At 35.4% G+C, this 21081-nt stretch overlaps 1 protein-coding gene across 1 annotated transcript; it reads left to right on the top strand.

Annotated features, from left to right (window-relative positions):
* The first annotated feature begins 344 nt into the window (after positions 1–344).
* Positions 345–20434, top strand: ccdc39 (coiled-coil domain containing 39). The gene is made up of 20 exons (XM_048164579.1): positions 345–562; positions 903–1022; positions 1118–1264; positions 1880–2038; positions 4831–4923; positions 5050–5178; positions 5328–5519; positions 7220–7323; positions 7431–7563; positions 8283–8477; positions 8604–8768; positions 10843–10980; positions 11336–11544; positions 11852–11975; positions 15573–15732; positions 16360–16466; positions 17618–17758; positions 19038–19217; positions 19863–19954; positions 20122–20434. The coding sequence occupies exons 1-20, from the start codon at positions 473–475 to the stop codon at positions 20285–20287; spliced, it is 2844 nt and encodes a 947-aa protein (XP_048020536.1). The 5' UTR covers positions 345–472; the 3' UTR covers positions 20288–20434.
* Positions 20435–21081: the final 647 nt, after the last annotated feature.

The following is a 21081-nucleotide window of genomic DNA, read 5'->3' as shown; positions in this document are numbered from 1 at the left end:
TAGCAATAGCGAGAAAAAAATTAAGAATTGCGAGTTGAAATCTCGCAATTCTGACTTTATAACTCGCAATTACGAGTTTATATATCGCATTTCTGACATTATAGCTGGAAATTGCGAGTAAGAAACTCAATTGTGAGGGGAAAAAGTCAGAATTGTGAGACAAAAAATAGCAATTATCTTTTTTCTCTCTCTTTTTTTTTTATTCCGGGTTGGAAACAAGCTTTCATATCTTAACCTGAGATAAAAATTCACAAATTCAGAATTAAAATATTATTTCTGCTGTATTAGGCTACTTCTCAAAAGAGAAGCGTTTGGCGTCACCTGTAGGTTGAATGCGGCACATTGATAGTTAGCGTCGTTGCTATGAAACGAATCTTGAAAACACAACGATAAGCCACGGCATTCGTTAACGTCTGATAATCTCATCGAGCCGTTTGTGTTTTGATCCTGAACGCCTCTGAAAAAGATCAAAATGTCTAACGCTCTGTTAGCAGAGGTTGGCTGGGAAGCGGGGTTCGCCCTCCCTGTGGCTAATTCAGAGAATAAAGCTTTAGAGGAGGAGGTGAGTGATAAGTTTATCTGCTAAATGACATTATTCACAGACAAGGCTTAGACTAAACCAGGATTAGGCCTTAGTTCAATTGGGACATTTAAGTAGCTTTTAAAAACGTACCCTAGAGAAAAAAAACAAAAAAAACAAAACATTACTGGTGTGCATCTTGAGACAAAACAATGCCACTGACATATTTTAAGATATGTCAGTACAAGTACTTTCACTTAAAACAATTCAAACATGCATTTTAGTCTGGGACTAGCTTAAGCCTTGTCTGTGAAACTGGGGGTATATGTCTGAATAAATGTGCCATTTTCATTTTCTTCATATTTTTTTCTTCTCTCTACAGCTTAAAAGGAAGCAAAAGGAGCAATTAAATCTTGAGAACAAACTGAATAAATGCAAAGATGTTATAAATGCTTTGACTGAACATCTCAAAAATCTGAAACAAGAGCTTTCTCATGCTCAGGTACGAGATAATTGCAAAGAAAAACTGTATTTTCTTGTTTTGAACAGTAAGATTGAATGCGTAATGTTTGAGTGGGATTGTTTGCGTATGTTCAGGCTTTGTGCAAAGCCAGAGAGAAGGAGACTGAATCTGAGGAGCATTTCAGAGCTCTGGCGGAGCGAGAGGCAGGCCGGTTGAAGCAGGAGATCACTGAGCTGGAGAATCAACTGAAAACACTGAATGAGAAGAAGAACGAACAAGAGGTTACAGCTGACTCATACCCTATCCATATTACATGACTTGTGCTTATGCATAAACAGTGTCAAAGCAATAGAAAGAAACCATCGTTCATTGGTGTCTCACAAACTACAAACACGTTTACACACACTACAGTTCAAAGGTCGGGGGTCAGTAAGATATTAAAGAAAAAAGAAAGTAACACTGATATCTGGCAAGCACCCATTAAACTGATCAAAAGTGACAGACATTTATGATCCAGAAAAAAAAAAAAATTTATCACTGTTTCCACTAAAATATTAACTGTTTTCAACATGGATAATAAGAGATTTTCTTGATCAGCATTTTAGAATGATTTCTGAAGGATCATGTGACACTAAAGACTGGAGTAATGATGCTGAAAATTCAGCTTTGCCATCACAGCAATAAATTACATTTTAAAATATATTAATAAAGAAAACGGTTATTTTAAATTGTGTTATTATTTAATAGTATTACTGTTTATACTGTAGTGATCAAATAAGTGCAGCTTTGTCAAAAACTTAAAAAAAAATCATACATTGAGCTTTTCAAATACTTTTATTTTATTACAAAGGAACATAATCCTAATCCTAATGTAATTCTGTCAATCATATACACAGAACAGCATCTTTAAAGCCACTCAGAAGCTTGAGGAACTGAAGAGTCAGCTGAACTGGGATCAGCAGACCCTGGAGGCCTGGCTGCAGGAATCGGCGCACAAGGATGAAGACACCATGGCCATCATCAAGTACGCCAAGCAAGATGAGAGCAGGATTCGAGTGAGTCTGTAGTAAAAGCGGCAGGATTAGCTGTTTGAGTTGGGTCACTTTGTAAGCCTGATGGTAAACACTATTGAGCTGTCATTTCATGAGTTCACATGTACATATAATTCAATAGAATAAAAGTTATGCGTATTTGGCGTGCTGTCCAGGGGAAGGGCTACGAGCTCGGAATATTGGCCCGAACCCAGAGTACTTTTACCGGTGTGGTAAAAGTAGATAGAACTAGAAGTGAGGAGATGGGTGGAGGATGGGGTGCTGATAAACTCTCAGATGAACAGAGGTAATTCTGCTGTATTCATACCTCTAGTCATTGGTTGAGTTGATTAACTGAATGCTCTCCACCTGTGCTAATTAGGTTAATTATCCTCGAGTTTGGCTTGCACAAAGTGCTTTATACACTTCAAGCAGCTATATCATAATATTTTAAAGGGCCGAATGCATTTGCAGCACTCAACTGTCAGACCAAAAATGTGAGACTGCCAAGTAACAAAGTAATGTTTGTGAATCTCACAAATCCTGGCAAGAACATATTTGTTTCATATCTCACCCTAAAAGAACAAGTGAGCACACTTGATTGACAGTTGAGAACACCCCCCCCCCCCCCACACACACACACACACACACATGAACTTCATAGTCATTACTTCATGCGTAATGCAAAATAACAACTAAAAAATGACTAAAAATGTAACAAAAATAACTCCAAAATGGAGAAGCCATGTGTGGAAAAACAACTCCAAAATGGAGAAGCCATGTGTGGAAAAACTAAGTATAAATGATTCAATAGCTTGTAGAACCATAGCAGCAATAATTTGAACTAATCGTTTTCTGTGTGATTTTATCAGTCTCTCACATTGAATTTTGGCCCATTCTTCTTTACAACTTTGCTTCAGTTCATTGAGGTTTGCGGGCATTTGTTTATGCACAGTTCTCTGAAGGTCCCGCCGCAGTGTTTCAGTCGGGTTGAGGTCTGGACTTTGACTGGGCTATTGCAACACCTTGATTCTTTTCTTTTTCAGCCATTCTGTTGTACAGTAGATTTGCTGGTGTGGTTGAGATCATTGTCTTGTTGCATGACCCAATTTCGACCAAGCTTTAGCTGTCAGACAGATGGCGTCACATTTGATTTGACTCTAAAATACTTTGGTATGCAGAGGAGTTCAGGGTCGACACAATGATTGCAGGGTGCCCAGGTCCTGTGGCTGCAAAACAAGCCCAAATCATCACCTCTCTATCTTTGTGCTTGACAGTATGAGGTGTTTGTGCTGATAAGCTGTGCTTGGTTTTTTCACCAAACGTCAGGCCAAACAGCTCCACTTTGGTCTCATCTGTCCAACTTCTGTTCCAGAAGTCATGTGGGTTGTTCAGCCATGCTGCCATGTTTTTTTTAAAGAGGCAGCCATTACAAACAAGCCAAATGTGTTCAGCTTTTTTTTAAATATTGCTATCATAAACTTTAACAATTAACATGCTAACTGAGACCTGTAGAGTCTGAGATGTCGCTCTTGGGTTTTTTGCAATTTCTCTGAGCAGTACACGGTCTGATCTTGGGGTGAATTTCCTGGGACGTCCACTCCTGGGAACATTGGCAACTGTCTTGAATGTTTTCCACTTGTGAATAATCTTCCTCACTGTAGAATGATGGACTTCAAATTGTTTGGATCTTGCCAATTAGATGAGCAGGAACAGTTGATTCTTTAAGATCATTCCTGATGTCTTTATAGCTGAATACGCCACACCAGCAAACTGCCAAAATTTGGCTGCTATTTACCATCTTAATTCCTATGGAAGCCGTAAGAGTGTACTATTTTGGCCTAGTTTTTTTTAAATAAATAATGACATGGTGTGATATGTTATGTCTTGTTGTTCGGTTGTATTTTATACCTTATTTTAAGACCTGGTAAGGACTAGATGATTTTTTTTTTATATCCTGATACATAAAGCAAAGAATTAAAAGAGGGTGTACTTTCTTTTTCACGTAAGTGTGTGATACACACACACACACACACACACACACACACACACACACACACACACACATATATAAAATCGTATTTTATTTATTGTATTTTACATTATATATTATTACATTTACAGTTTTATTTTCATTTTAGGGTTAATTTTGTTGTGTTTTTGTCATTTTTATTACTTAAAAAAAAAAAAACTTGTCTATATAGTTTTTGATTTAGTTTTAGTTTTTAGTTTTCATTTATTTAGTTATATTTGTTATTTGTTAATTTATTTAATTATATTTGTTATTTTATTTTAATTTAAGTAGCATTACAATGTGACATCTTTCATGAGATTCACTCACTTGTAGGGCTGTCAAACGATTAATCACGATTAATCGCATACAAAATAAAAGTTTGAGTTTGCCTAATATATGTGGGTGTACTGTGTGTAATTATTAAGTATATATAAATACAAACACATCCATGTATATATTTGAGAAATATTTAAGTATATGTATTTATTTATATTTTTATATAATTTATATTATATATAAATACATTTTTGTACATAAATAACATATTTCTCTTAAATATATACATTAATTTGTGTGTATTTATATATACATATTAATTACACACATTACTCACACATATATTATACAAATTCAAACTTTTATGTTGTATGTGATTAATCGCGATTAATCGTTTGACAGCCCTACTCACTTGTATGGGAAGTATTTTATAAATACTTGGAAAACAGTATGCTAAGCTATAGTTTGCATTGCAGAATAACTGCCATGTCTGGGCTGAGATAACATCTGCTGTCTTTTAAATCAGGAGCTGACACTGAACATTGAGAAGTTGACACTTGAAGCCAACCAGAAAAGAAAGACCTTGAACAGTGAAATCACTGAATCAGTTACAGCACAGGTAATGGATGTTTTTCTGTTCTCCCTCACATTTCTTAGTTGTCAGAGACATTTTTTTATGCTTTTAGCATGCCATCATTCTTATAGGATTTGGTCTTAGCAAATGCACTTGTATTTTGGGATCCAGATCGCTTTGGACAAAACAGCCGAAAGCTTCCGTCAGGCTCACATTGAGAGGCAAGAGATGATCAACCAGTGGGAGAACACTATTGAACAAATGAGGAAAAGAGACCAGGAGATACAGCAGTGTGCCATGGTAACCTGAAGATGGCGCTCTTTTAATATTAAAACATCATTAAATGCACAGTGTTTCTGTAGATGCAAACATATACATTTTTTAAATATTTTTTCTTAACTAATTCAGAAGATGGTTTATACAACTTTGTAAATCGTTTTATCTTCTAGTTGCAAGCAGAGGTGAACCAAGTGATAAGAGAGAAGAATGATTTGATCAAGGAGAGGAAGGACTTCATGGAGCGTGAGATAGAGAACAATAAAGAGCTGGAGAGGAACATAGGCACAGCTGAACGTCAGGCGCTTCGACTCAGACAGCAGCTCCAGGAAGAGGAGAGGAATCACAGACGTCTGCAGGATGAGGTGAGTCTACTGCGGCATCCCAAAATTGGGGTGCTTCTCATTTTCTAAAATGTGTATCCTCGTTTCATTGCTCCTCTGTCCTCAAGTCTGACCCAGAGACCGATCAAAGTCCACCATGATGAAAGGCGCATCATTTGTCAAAATGCACCGTGAGCTGGCAAGGATCTAGTACAGTGGTTCTCAACATGGGGACTGGGGCCCACTAGGGGGCCTCAACAAACTTCCAAGGGGGCTTCAAGTTGACTTAAGTCAAAACAAGCATTTAAATAAGCTAAAACATCAAAAAATAAAGTTATCTCATAAGGATTCAATTAAGCAAAGTTTAGAGCTAATCAAGGATTTGTTGATCTGGGTTTAATTTTAAACACAGATGAACAAATCAGGGATTAAAATTCTAACCTGTGATTAAAACCTGCATTTACGATTAATTTTCTCCGTCATGATGGATTTGCCATTGTACCTAATTAAACAGCAGAAATTCTCTCTCTGACATAAGTAGCTCTTGCCGATAAAGGAAATAAATTTGTAAAATATCAGCTGTCTTTATAAACTGTGCAGAGAGGCCATTACTGATCTTGTCTATATATATATGTCTATATATATATATATATATATATATATATATATATATATATATATGATCTTTACATGCGATCTGCAAGCCTGGAAATATATTTATAGTATCAATTAATGGAGTAATATGGCAGCATATCAAATTGCAAAACAAATGAGATAAGAAAAAACAACTGGCATGATTCACGGAGTGATTATCTCCACTCTTGACAGTGCCGTTTGATCGCTGCCCATCAGCCATGAAAAATGAGAGGCAAAGCAGCAAACACTGGAGCTCACCTCAAAAACATTGGGTTACTATGTATATACCACAGTAGATGAATGTGGTTATAATCATGTAAATAAAAAAATACCATGGTACCATTACTGGTACAGCCACAGTACATCTTTGTAAAGGCAGTGATTTTTTGTCATGTTATTCAAATGCAAATATATATTTGAAAAAATGAAATATATATATATTTGACATGAAAAATTTAATTATTTTCTGATTAAATTAATTAATCAAATGCAAAAGTCTTAGGCCACCATCAGATGTTGTTTTAGCAATGGTATAATGACCATATATTATTATTTCTCAGACTCTTTATTAGAATATAACCAGAAAATATAGGAAATTTGTATGCAGTATTAAAAAACACAAGTGATTTTCTTCTTTGAGAAACTGGAAGAAGTCCAAGAGGTCACACTAAATACTGATTTTTGCTTAAAGAACTTTTCTGTTTGTATCTTAATAAAGAGACAGAAAAATAAATATGGATGGTCATTAAAACATTTATAAAAGAAATTTTATAAGAAAGTGAAAGCTGGTGGTGGCCTAAAAATTTTGCACAGCACTGTATATACATGCATACACACACACACACATACATATGAAGACTTCAGATGCAAAAGCCTCTAAGTGCCGTCTGAAATTTTCTTCTAAAATAAGCATTTTTATCAAGCTCGTATGTTTAGGTTCAGTAATTCCACTTTAATGGCAATTAATAAGTCCTTTTCATTGCCATTAAAGTGAAATAACTGAAAATAAACATACAATTCTATATATATATATATATATATATATATATATATATATATATATATGAATTTGGCTAAACTAATCGAATGTGGTGTTTTGCTTTCAGGTAGAAGTTCTGAAGGGAACTTTAGACCGAACAGCCACAGATGTGGAGACCACCAGATCTCAGTTAACCAGCATGAAAAAGAACATTCAGGACAAAACAGCAAAGTAATGCTTTCACTTTTCTCAGATGACTACTCAGTTTTATAGTTCACAGCAAATTCATTGCGAATAGCAAATTTATTGTAGTAATATATATGGTTCTTTTGTTGTAGGGTTGAAGAAGTAAAGCTGCATAATGCTGCTCTGAAGGAGAAGCTGCAAGTGGTGATGGAGGCGGTGTTGAATGGTGAAGAGCAAGCAGCACAGATGGAGCAACTGCGCAAAGAACAGGAACAGAACATCAAAGTGAGTTTGACTCCTTTTGACTTCACAGCAATTCACTGGCATTCTGGGCATCAGGCAGTTTTGTTTTCATATGGCTTAAAAATCAGAGGGGGATGAATGTTATACTGTCGCTTCACTCTCTCTCTCTCTCTCTCTCTCTCTCTCTCCTCAGTTTTAATTTTTAATTTTTTCCAGTAATTTTAGTGCATCAACTTAAACTTATTTTAGTTTCAAATTTTCATTTAGTTTAAGTGTTTCAGCCCATATTACGATAGTTGACGATAGTAACCCTAGTCCACAGTTTTGGAAAAAGAACATGACACATGATGCACTGCTATGGCCAATTGTATAAATAAATATATATCAGATAAATATCAGATTTTAAATTCTGTTCTATTTTGTCAATAAGTAAATAAAACACTAAAAACTAAAACGAATTTCAGCATCACAACATTATAATGCACAGTATGGAAAATGGATATTCATTTACTAAAGATTACATTTAACAGTGCTATTAAATTATTAGTGTTATTAAAATATTAACTTCAAGTGAGTGTTAAATGTAAAAGTAGAAAGAACAATTAAATATCCAATACCTATATTATTTTAAATTATTGTTTTTAAATGATTTGTTAAGCCTGTTTGTGATTGACTTGTTAATGAAAGTTATTATAATGTGTTACCTTAACCTGTATTTAGATTAATAAAGCATTAATGCATGTCTTCTGATGTGTGTGTAGGACATCGATGCTCAGCTGCTCCGGCAGAGAGAGCTCATGTTCAGAAAGAGTCAAGAGTTGCAAGGGCTGCGTGAAAAGGAGAAGAACGTCACAGCTGAGATCTGCGCCACTCGGGCCGCTCTCTCTAACCTGAACAGCAGACTCAGCAAACTGGACCAGAACTTTCTCCAGCAGCAGATGATTATCTCCAACCAGGCAAGAGAACCAGAGTCTCTGTCAACGAATAGATGTCATCTTGTTTAAGTTGTTGGCATACAAGCAGGACGGTTGTTTCCTAGAAGCTGACAGATGACTCAAGTGTTGTTCTTTTGTTTGGTCCAGGACTTTCAGATCCAGATGCTGGAGAGGAAGACTTTACACTTGCAGGGGAAGGTGAACACAGAGGAGAAGAAAGCTTTGGAGAAGAGGGCTTCTGATCTGGCTGAAGCTCTCGAGGAGAAGAAGAGGACGGCCGCCACCCTCAACACACAGCTAAAGAAACTCCAGGTGAGAGTGTGTGTCTCTGTTGTTACATTGATTTCTCAGAGATCCCCTTAGGTTTGGAGAACAGCTGTTTTCAGTAGGCACTAAGGTCTGATTCATAGGTGATATGTCATAAACATGTTTATTGATTGGTTACTGATTTCTGTTTTTGGCATTCAGCCCTTGAGGTATTGCAGTTAAAAATGAAACAATGCACCTTATTTCTATTTCTCTCAATCTTACATTTCCTGCTCCTGTATGCAATATAAATATCTAGTTCAGTCATGAAACTCTAGAGGGCACAGGCTGATAGCTCCTTTACATGCGATCTGCAAGCTATCACGTCATTACCGCATGACACAAGCTGACTGGCCTCTGCTGATCCTGCAGCCAATGAGATTGCTTGCTCAACATTTAAATAGTTCAGTGTTTGCTGTAGCTAGTTCTGCAGCATGCTATCAGATTTCCTCTGAAACCCTCCACCTCCCTCAGCTCCACCTGCCTAGATCTGCTATGGGATTTATGTCTGTCTATTTATGCAGAAGTAGCATATATATATATATATATATATATATATATATATATATATATATATATATATATGAAGAGTTTGGTTCCAAAACGCGATAAACACCATTTTCAAAAAAATTGAGTTTCCTACAAAATCAGTATTGTATCTGGTTGGTATTGAAAAGTCATTGATTAATTTTGCGCAAAATGCGTTATCCGTCGTGTTATTCTGTCACGTTTTCTCCTTTTCTTTCCAAAACGTGACAAATGCCAGTCTCCTTTTTCTGCAGAACGTGATATATCCGCTCAACCAATCACAGTGCACCATTCCACCCACTGTAAACACTGAAGGCTTTTTTAAAAAGCCGTTTTAATACCATTGTACTTGGCAAATGTGCTTATTTAACCGTGCGGTGGCGCCAGATACTCTTTAATCGGTAATGACAAATAATTTATAACATTAACAAGGTGACCTGTTGAATTCATTTTGGGAGTGACGACTGAATGTATTTTTAGTAAAATGCCTGTATATAAGATAAATATTGGCAAAGTTTAGACTCTGTCATATATGTGAATCAACTTACTTTGCTGTGTATTTTCAATTTAAAAAATAACTTTCATTAAAAAAAAAAAAAAATAGTGTCATGGATTTATTGCATTTTGGGAAAAAAATAATATGTTTTTATAGTAAACTTATTAAAATCAAAATGTAGATTTTAATTTTTAATGTTTTTATAACCAAAAGATGCTATGTGAAACCTTTTTACTCAAATGAATCAAAATGGAGTTATTGCCTTTTGGAACCAAACTCTTCATATATATATGAAATTGGTAAATGAAAATGATTTAATTTTTTTAGTGTGGCTTAGAAGATAAATTTATACTACGGTACATATATAAAAACTGAAATAAATTAATTGCATGATTTATTATTAATGTTTTTTTTTGTTTGTTTTTTTTTATTTTAAACGATCGTAATTGTATCATTCGTATGCTATATAAATTTTATATATATATATATATACACTGCCCTCCAAAAGTTTGGAAACACCCCTGGCAAAGTGTGGTTTTGGACGATATCAGCATAAGTCCTTATCATTTTTTGGTGCAAATACATTAAAGTAACTTGACATTATCATTGAAGACCAGCAATAATCATTTTCATTTTGATTACATAATAATGGCAATATATACATGTCAAAGTCAGACATGCCCCTTTGCCAGCTGTGATGCCTGGTTACTGGTTTAAACTTGGCCCAGGTTTGTAAATGATTTTTGGGTCAGCACACCTCAATAGCTTCAACAATTGAATACAATGAACCAATTAGAACCCAGTTTAGGTCAGATAGCTGCTAATGGTGGATATTTTGATGAATCAAAAATTTTTTCTATGTATAAACTGTTTATAAAATATGTTTTCATAGTTTGTGTTGTCCCTTATCAGTGCAAAATTATCACAAATTAAAAAGGATTCATGCCAATATTGTCCAAAACCCCACTTTTCTTGGGCGTTTCCAAACTTTACATATATATTCTTTTAATTTGTTTTTGGAAGTTTGGATGTTTTTAATGTTCCATATATTCGCAGGATGATATCCGCTGCATTAAGAAAGACGCAGAGAAGAGCGAAGCAGAGAAGAGAGATCTGACCTCCAAGATCCAGGATATGGAACTCTTCATTGACATCTCTGAGAAAGACCAGAAAAAATTCAGGCTCAAAAAACAGGTCAATAACTTGATTGTCCATCACTGATAAATAGATCTGGTATCTGTACCAATTGATTTTTTTTTTTTAGCAGATGCCACAGAATTTCACTAAATTTCAACACTCAACATTCATAAATTTCTACACATTCCCTACTTGCCAGTTTGTTTATTAAATACAGTATTACTCATTTAACACATTTAATGGAATTTCTATTCCACAAATTTTCCCCAACCATCAGCACTTGCTATCAGCTCAACTGATCTATTGTGGATAACTTAATCTATCAAAGCATTTTATAAAATATCAGCAGTAAAAAAAGGTAGAGAACAAAAGACATTTGCTCTATTGCACTGTGGATGTCTCCTTATATCAGGACAGCATGGTGGAGAAAGGTCTCCTGAAGATGGAGGTGCAGCGGCTGAGAGACCTGCTGTATGACAAAGCAGATGGAGTGCTGACTCTGGAGAAGAGACGTCTGCAGCTGCAAGCGGCCATGAAAGAAAGAGAGGAGGAGATTCGTGTGCACCAAGAGATGCTCGTTAAACAGGTCAAGCTCACTGAACAGGAGAGACAAGGGCTTAGGTAAATACCCGCTAACCAATGGAACATGAAATTGGTAAATGAAAATGATTAAATTTTTTTAGTGTGGCTTAGAAGATACATTTATACTACAATACATATATAAAAACTGAAATAAATTAATAGCATGATTTATTATTGATGTTTTTTTTTTTTTTTTAATCGATCGTAATTGTATCATTCGTATGCTATATAAATTACTACTGTTCATAAAAACAGAAAAAAGTATAAGTTGATGTGCACTGATGTCATATACAGTATTTGATTCAGCACTTTTCTGGACTCTGTTGGTTGTGACAAATGGCCTTAGTACTGCGGTGAACGAGAGAATGTTCAAAATTGACAAGATGAGGAAGAGGTATGAGATTCTGACTGTTTCCATGGCTGCACCAGAGGGAGAGGAGGAGAAATCCCAGGCCTACTTCATCATAAAGGTATCATACCACTATTTTTTTAAATATAGTTTTATTGGCCACGTTCATGCAGCATCAGAATACAGATGTCAGTCCTGTTTTTGAGTACTTAATACAGTTAATATTAACAATAACCAAACTCACACCTGTAAATTTTCAGGACTCACAACCATATTCTCAGAAAACTCACGCTGTGTGAACGGAACCACACTGTACAACTAGTTATCTGTCACGTCATACAGTGCAAAAGAGCCGCTCTGCTAAGGGGTTTTGTGTGTTTTTTTCGCTATCTGTGACTTACAGCGACGGAGATATAAGCTATGTGTCATCTGAAGGTTCTTGATCCTGGCACTGTTCTCCACCGAAGCCGCTCCCATCAGTTTTGTGTTCTATTCGCAACTCAAATGCTGTGTTATGCGCGAGACACTGCAAGTGCGAGTGCAATGGTTAAATGCATCCGGTTAGTATGTGTTTAGGTTTACATCGAAGCTTCTGTCGGTTGATGAAGATTTGACAGATGAACTTGCGGCTCAATTGGGCTCTTGTCATATCAAAAGTGTCAAGACTTTTCAGTTTTATCATCTTTGATATTACTTTGGTCACTGTCACTATGGTTACTGGTAAGAGAATACAGGCTTGACTCTTGTTGCATGTTTATACAGACAGTATTCCAGACGCTACAGTAAGTTGCTGTGTGAATTAGATATTTCGAGAAGTAAATGCGGTTGTCAGTCCCAAAAATTGACAGTGTGAACGAAGCCATTGGTTTTTGAAAAAGAAAAAGTTACAGGAACAGAAGAGAGATAAAAGAAAAGACAGCACAAACAGGGCACAACATATTGCATGCATCTTAAAGGCCACCACATTAGGGCCACACAAGAGACGAATGATAAAACGTCTCAAGTTACGCATGTAACCACGGTTCCCTGAGAAGGGGAATGAGACACTGCGTCCTCTAGAGCAGTGGTTCTCAAACCTGTCCTGGGGACCCCCTACCACTGCACATTCAAACACAGTTTCTGCCAATCTCATGTTAATCTTGAGTACCTATAGAGTAGAAGTGCATCCTTCATATCTGCGAAAAGTCTTTAGTTTTATCATATTTATAAAAGATACCTACACTCTACCCTTTTCGAAAACAGCTGAGCACCTGGAGGCGTGCTGTGTGAGCTAAAGAGTGACGAGCATGCACAGCTTTTGCGTAGCGATCGTCTGCAAACACACAGTACACCATCGCATTATCCATGGAAAACTTTTGAATCACTACAATGAATATAATGTATAGTTGAATGATGAATAATGAATTTATGAATTCACTACGTTCATGTTGTTTACATTATATGCACTTATACGCGCCTATTGCCAACAAAACAGGCTCAGTAATCTGTTAATCAAGGGGCATTGCCACACACAATGATAGTAAGATCCCACCTGTAACGTGTATATTCTGTTTTGGTTTGGTTCTGTTCTGTTTCTGTTCCATGCTTGTGTATGTTGATCTATGCTGTGTTCGAAATCGACCTATACTCTCATTCACTATTCCTTACATTAGTCCACTAATATAGTACAAGGAGTGAATGAAAACGAGTGAGTGAATTCAGGCACTGAGTACGTCGGAGGGGCTGTCGCTTTTGCATAGTTTGTGCTTGCTGTTTTGAAACTTGAAACTGGCAGCTCCAGTAGTAACGAAAATTATCTTGAAATCTGTCATGAAAACTAGCATGTATAAACCTTAATTAAACTATTTAATAATCAAGTAAAAATGACTTTATACCTGTATGATATTATTCTGTAGCCACATTGGGAAGTGACACCACCATATACCACCATTTTTAATAACATAGTTTATTTTTTTCAGTTAGATGCATTGAGCTCTTTTATGTGCACAAGGAAAAATCGCAGTAAAGTAATTAATATTATTTCATGCATTAGATTCCTAGACTGAAAAAGCTTTATCAGCAATCAGAAACATGTGATGGCATGCTTAGTGGAGGACATCCCTCTTTTTGAATAATAAAGGACATTTTTAAAGGTGCCCTAGAATCAAAAATTGAATTTACCTTGGCATAGTTGAATAACAAGAGTTCAGTACATGGAAATGACATACAGTGAGTCTCCACACCATTGTTTCCTCCTTCTTGTGTAAATCTCATTTGTTTAAAAGACCTCCGAAGAACAGGCGAATCTCAACATAACACCGACTGTTATGCAACAGTCGGGATCTTTAATATGTACGCCCCCAATATTTGCATATGCCAGCCCATGTTCAAGGCATTAGACAAGGGCAGGCAGTATTAACGTCTGGATCTGTGCACAGCTGAATCATCAGACTAGGTAAGCAAGCAAGGACAATATTGAAAAATGGCAGAAGGAGCAATAATAACTGACATGATCCATGATTACATGATATTTTTAGTGATATTTGTGAATTGTCTTTATAAATGTTTCGTTAGCATGTTGCTAATGTACTGTTAAATGTGGTTAAAATTACCATCGTTTATTACTGTATTCATGGAGACAAGAGCCATCGCTGTTTTCATTTTTAAACACTTGCAGTCTGTATAATGCATAAACACAACTTCATTCTTTATAAATCTCTCCAACAGTGTGTAATGTTAGCTTTAGCCACGGAGCACTATCAAACTCATTCAGAATCAAATGTAAACATCCAAATAAACACTATACTCACATGATCCAAAGCATGCATGCAGCATGCATGACGAGCGTCTTGTAAAGATCCATTTGAGGGTTATATTAGCTGTGTGAACTTTGTTTATGCACTGTATTATAGTCGAGAGCTCGGGGGGGCAGGGAGTACGAGATTTAAAGGGGCTGCAGCCTGAATCGGCGCATATTTAATGATGCCCCAAAATAGGCAGTTCAAAAAAAATTAATAAAAAAAAATGTATGGGGTATTTTGAGCTGAAACTTCACAGACATATTCAGGGGACACCTTAGACTTATATTACATCTTGTGAAAGAACGTTCTAGGGCACCTTTAATGATTTATTGTAACATCCCCAAGTGTTATTTCATTATTTTTAAGAAATGCATACTTTTATTCAGCAAGGAAGCATTAAAGAGATAAAAAGTGACAACAAAAACATTATAATGTTACAAAAGATTTCTATTTCAAATAATTGCTGTTCTTTTGAATTCTTTATGCATTAAAGAACCCTGATAAAAAGGTAGTGTGCTTTCCACAAAAATATAAAGCACAACTGTTTTCAACATTGGTAATAATAAGAAATATTCCTTGAGCACAAAATCATTCAACATATTAGAATGATTTCTGAAGTATCATGTGACATGGGGTAATGATACTGAAAATTCAGCTTTGACATCACTGGAATAAATTACATTTTAAAACATATTGAAATGCAAAACAGTTATTTTAAATTATAATACTATCTCACAATATTACTGTTTTTACTGTATATTGTTGATCAAATAAATGCAGCTTTAGTGAACTTTTGAAAGAAGTATCTTTCAAAGAAGGGTCTTTACATTTAAAGCATTCCTAACTCCAGACTACTCCATAATTTTCTCTATGTCAGAATGAACATTGCAACTCCTCATAAATCACAATATCTAATAAATTCTGGACTTTTTCCTAAGGCAGCTCAAGAGAAAGAAGAACTCCAGCGTCAGGGAGATGATTTGGATGCCAAAATCCGCAAGGCAGAGAAAGAGATCCACGCTTTGGAGAACACCCTGCATGTTGTCAACAACTGCAATACAACCTATCGCAAAGCCCTGACCAAAGTCACGGATTCCAGTAGGTATTTTGGTTGCACTTTATTTTACAGTATTTGCACTTACATGTACTTACAGTGTACTTATCTAAGAAAGTGCTGGTAATATAAGGTAACTACATGGGTTAAGGTTAGGTTCATGGTTAGTACCTAGTTATTGTAATTACTATAATAAGTACGTAGTATATACATGGGGAACAGGACTGTAAAATAAAGTGCTATCAGTATTTCTATATTAAACTCATTGATTACCCCAAAATAAGTGTTTCTGAGTCATTCTCAAACACTTTAACTCATTGCCAGCTTTTAAAACATTCTTCGTCGCTAATCTCACCACATTCCCAGAATGCATTGTTATGTGATTCTAATTTTAAAGTTGTCTGTTACGTTTGTTTGCTTACCTGAAGAATGAGGAAAATAAGGGCTGTAGCTATGTGTGAGCAACACTGATATTAATGTACGTTACTTATGCATATGTTATCAGATTAAATATATTCAGTTTAAGCAATACCTACAAGCAAACGTCACATGTTTGTGGTATAGATACTGTGCAGGTTTCATTTGGCATGTAAACAATATCTGGAACATGGCAGTGTATATAATCAAACAGAATTTTGTTGTGAGCTGAGCAGTACACCATCTCGCTATAGGTCCCGCACACCAGGAGAAACTGAAGCTGGATGAGCAGAGACGAGCAGCCGAGGACAAGTACAAATTTAAGAAACGGCAAATCCGAGAACTGCAGGAGGACGTTGAAGTAAATATATGTGTTGACGTAAACATTCTTCTAGACAGACAATGCGGGAAAAAAACTAAATTTATATAAATATTTGAAGTATAATCTCTCATGATACAAAAATGTAATTCTTAACATTAGTTAATTAAATATAGATATATATGATCTGAGCAGGTTTGTTAAAGAAAAAAAGCTAAAATTCAATTATCTTTTCAGAGGGAGAAATTGTCTGTCCATTAGAAAACACACTGTTCAGACCTCAAGCTTAAGTAAAAACTAATAATCCTGACCAAATATTTCATATGTCATATAGGAAATTTGTCCACCCTGTTTACATTAAATTTTTGTAATGCAATGTGTAACAGGGTGGACGTTTTAATTTTATGAAGCCCGTTACTAACTAGGAAAGAACAACATGCTAGCAAAAGATTAACATTTAGGAAGAATTTTAATAGATTTAGAAAATCTATTTAAAAAAAAAAAAGAAAGAAACATTTTCATGTCCAGTGTAAATGGACACAAAAGGGTGGACATGTTGTGTTTTATGCTATTAGATAAATATTCTAAAAATGAGGAAACTACAAAAGTTTATGACTAACACTTACTTTGGGGCATATATGGACTTGAGTTTGAGACACAAACTAATTTAATGGTTTACATCTAAGAAAAAAATATGTATCACAATGAATTTTATATAAACATTTATATAAAATATTTATATAAGGACAAGGAAAAGGGTTCTTTCCTGATAAAAAAAAATAATAATATGGAAGAGAGGTGAGTGTTGATGCCAAAATTTGGCGCTGTCTGTCTGGATACCTTTCTCCAAGTAGAACTAAAAAATATGTTATGATAGGGCCAAAACAAGTTTACATTAAGTGAAATACCCTGTCATGAAAGTTGAATAACATTTTATGTAAAATATGCAGTATTGTTTCATGGGGACATAAAATCCACCAAACTGTAGGAATAAAAAAGTTTTAAAAAAAGATTTTTTTGAAAGCCATCATTCACAACAGGTCAAACAAGTTTCTGTAAACCTGCTCTGTAAAAGGTGAAAACATGTTCCTTAAAGTTAATTAGCTAGGTCAGCTTGATTCAGTAATGTTAAATAAAATGTTAAAACCAATGAATTTAGATGATAGCCATAAAGCACATTTATCACATTTCAGAGCATGTCCAGGACATTGGAGGGTCTTCTTCAAGAGGAAGCCGTTCAGAACGAGAGCGTTGAGAGGACCCAAGCACATGTGCTCTCTCTCAACAAAGACATCCTTTCTCAGGAGGAGAAACTCAATAGAGCCGTCAAACAGGTCTGACATACACCCTCACATACCCTACAATTATCCAGCTTTATCTTTTCAGATTCATCTTACATTACAAAGTCTAAAATGACTTTGCTTTTATAGTCACCTTTATTTATATAGCGCTTACAATACAGATTGTTTCAAAGCAGCTTCACAGTAATAAACAGAAAAATAACAGAAAATATAATAGGCTATTAAATGAGCTTTCTGCTCAACTTTCATATACTTGGTCAGTGTTCGCTGCAGCAATTTGCAGCGAGCTTTCTGACACCCTCCACCTTCCCCAGCTCCACTTGTATCTGCTACGGGTAATTCATGTATGCTATATTGTACAGCAGCAGCATGTCTTACTTGCTCACAAGTCCTGTACTTGCTCTGCAGCAGCAGGAGCATAGCAGATCTATTAAGTTATTAAAGGGTTAGTTCACCCAAACATGAAAATTCTGTCATTAATTACTCACCCTCATGCCGTTCCACACCCGTAAGACCTTCGTTAATCTTCAGAACACAAATTAAGATATTTTAGTTCCTCTCTCAAGATCCATAAAGGTACTAAAAACATATTTAAATCGGTTCATGTGAGTACAGTGGTTCAATATTAATATTATAAAGCGACGAGAATATTTTTGGAGCGCCAAAAAACACTAAATAACGACTTATTTAGTGATGGCCAATTTCAAAACAATGCTTCAGGAAGCTTCGGAGCATAAATGAATCAGCGTGTCGAATCAGCTGTTCGGAGCGCCAAAGTCATGTGATTTCAGCCGTTGGCAGTTTGACACGCGATCTGAATCATGATTTGACACACTGATTCATTTATGCTCTGATGCTTCATGAAGCTATGGAGGCCTCACGGAGCTATCGGATTTCAACTAAAATATACTCACATGAACCGATTTAAATATGTTTTTAGTACCTTTATGGATCTTGAGAGAGGAACTAAAATATCTTAATTTGTGTTCTGAAGATTAACGAAGGTCTTACGGGTGTGAAACGGCATGAGGGTAAGTCATAAATGACAGAATTTTCATTTTTGGGTGAACTAACGCTTTAACAGAAAATGACCAAACATATTAACATTGTCCTATCCATTAGTAGTACCATTGCAATGTCAAATACTTGTGTTGTGATATATATATATATATATATATATATATATATATATATATATATATATATATATATAAATGGCCTGTAATGACCATATTATTGTGATTATCTAACAGACAGATTGCCATCTAAAAAGCAGCTGATCTCATAATCTTACCCTATTCTTGTCTCACAGTGTGCCAAATATACCAGGGAAATTCGGTCTGCTCAGAACACCAAAGAGAAGACGTTTGAGGAACGTGACATAGAGCTACGAGAACTCAGAGACTTAAATAAAAGCCTAAATAAGTTGCTCCTAGAAGCCATAGAGGAGAATCCTGACCTGGCATCTGCATTACAGATACGTTTTATGCAGGTACAGTTTGACTGGAAAAATTATCCATCCGGATCTATAAGTTACATGTAGTCAAAATGAGGGAGAAATCAAAAAAAAATTTTTTTTACTGATTTGTCAAAGTGATACAAAGTGGTAGTAAGTACAAACAAGGATTGTATAGATTTGAATAGAAATTTGAAAGCGAATACACTACCGTTCAAAAGTTTGGGATCAAGAACTTTTTTTTTTTTTTAAAGAATTTAATACTTTTATTCAGAAAGTATGCATTAAATTAAAAGTGCATTAAAATAGTTCTATTTTAATTAAATGCTGTTCTTCTGTTCTTGTTTCTATTTCAACATTGATAATAATAAGAAATGTTTCTTGAGCAGCAAATCAGCATATTAGAATGATTTCTGAAGGATCATGTGACACTGAAGACAGAACTAATGATGCTGAAAATTCAGCTTTGACTTCACATTTTGAATTGTAATAATATGTCACACTATTAAAGTTTTTACTGTATTTTTGATCAAATAAATGCAGCCTTGGTGAGCAAAAGAGACTTCTTTCAGAAACATTAAACAAATGAACGGATAATTGTCAGAAGAATTCTTGTGAGATTATTTTAGTCATTACTTGCTTTGTTACATTAGTTAATGTAGTTATGTGCATCATTTGCAGGCTGGTCTGTCGCTACCCTCTCCTGCTTCTACTCCTTCCAGCCGTCTGAGCTCAAAGATCAACTCAGCCCGCAGTTCTGCTTCACTCCATCGGTATTCACATAATCATGCTTTTATCTATCACGATTTATATTCCACATGTACGTCTGCTGCTATTACAGCATAATTATCCAGTTAAGTGTGACCATTTAAACCAGACAAATATGCATGACATGTGGAAAGTCCTGACGGTTGTCTTATGTGCCCCACATGCATATCAGATCCTCAAATCCATCGGCCAGCAGTAGTGCCAGAAGCCAATCTGTCCCGTCCCCTCCAGTGAAGACAGTGGATCTGGGATTGGGCCTCTCCGTCACATCCCCGCAAGGATCTCGGCTACCCAGCGCTGACAGCAGCAGCAGGAGCAGCAAGTGCAAGAGCCCTTAGACAGATCCAGACCCCAATCTCTCTGAGGAACAGTGTGTCTCTGTTATTTTTAATTATACCACGTTCTTGTTATTCAAGTTTTGCCTCAATGTTTAGTTTAATTCAATGTTATCTTTAAAAGCTGTTTAAATTTGACTTTCATCATTGTGTGGGTGTGTGTGTGGGTGTGTTTTTTCCTAGAAATTAGTTATTACTTCAGACTTATACTGGAAACATAGTTTGATTATATAATACCGGTAAAAAATATTACGATTTTTAATGTTTTTGAAAGAAGTCTCTTGTGCTCACCAAGGATTCATTTATTTGAAATTTTTTTTATATTAAAAATACAGCAAGAATAGCAATATTGTGATATTTTAATATATGGTCAAATTTAATTTATTCCTGTGATGGTAAAGCTGAATTTTCAGTATCATTACCCCAGTCTTCAGTGTCACATGATCCTTCAGAAATCATTCTAATATGCTGATTTGCTGCTCAATTATTATATAATGGTCCATTAATAATCAGCATATTAAAATGATTTCTGAAGGGTCATGTGACACTGAAGGTTGGAGTAATGATGCTGAAAATTCAGCTTTGCATCACAGGAATACATTATATGAAAACAGTTCTTTTAATTTGTAATAATATTTTACATTATTACTATTCTTACTATATTTTTCATAAAATAAATTCAGCCTTGGTGAGCATAAGAAACTTCTTTCAAAAACATTAAAAAGTCTTAATTATCTCAAACTTTTGACCGTGGTGTATACTTTCTAGAACCTCTTTGAAACATTAAAATCCTACAT

The sequence above is a fragment of the Megalobrama amblycephala genome, linkage group LG17 (assembly GCF_018812025.1).
Source record: "Megalobrama amblycephala isolate DHTTF-2021 linkage group LG17, ASM1881202v1, whole genome shotgun sequence".
Taxonomy (NCBI): Eukaryota; Metazoa; Chordata; class Actinopteri; order Cypriniformes; family Xenocyprididae; genus Megalobrama; species Megalobrama amblycephala.
This window is presented reverse-complemented; position numbering and strand designations above follow the sequence as displayed.

What these genes read in the sequence shown, in the direction of transcription:
- ccdc39 (XM_048164579.1), top strand. Translation starts at nt 473, where the DNA reads ATGTCTAACGCTCTGTTAGCAGAGGTTGGCTGGGAAGCGGGGTTCGCC. An exon ending in ACAGACGTCTGCAGGATGAG is followed by an intron (nt 5,520 to 7,219) that starts GTGAGTCTACTG and finishes TTTTGCTTTCAG; the next exon opens with GTAGAAGTTCTGAAGGGAAC. An exon ending in AACAGGAACAGAACATCAAA is followed by an intron (nt 7,564 to 8,282) that starts GTGAGTTTGACT and finishes ATGTGTGTGTAG; the next exon opens with GACATCGATGCTCAGCTGCT.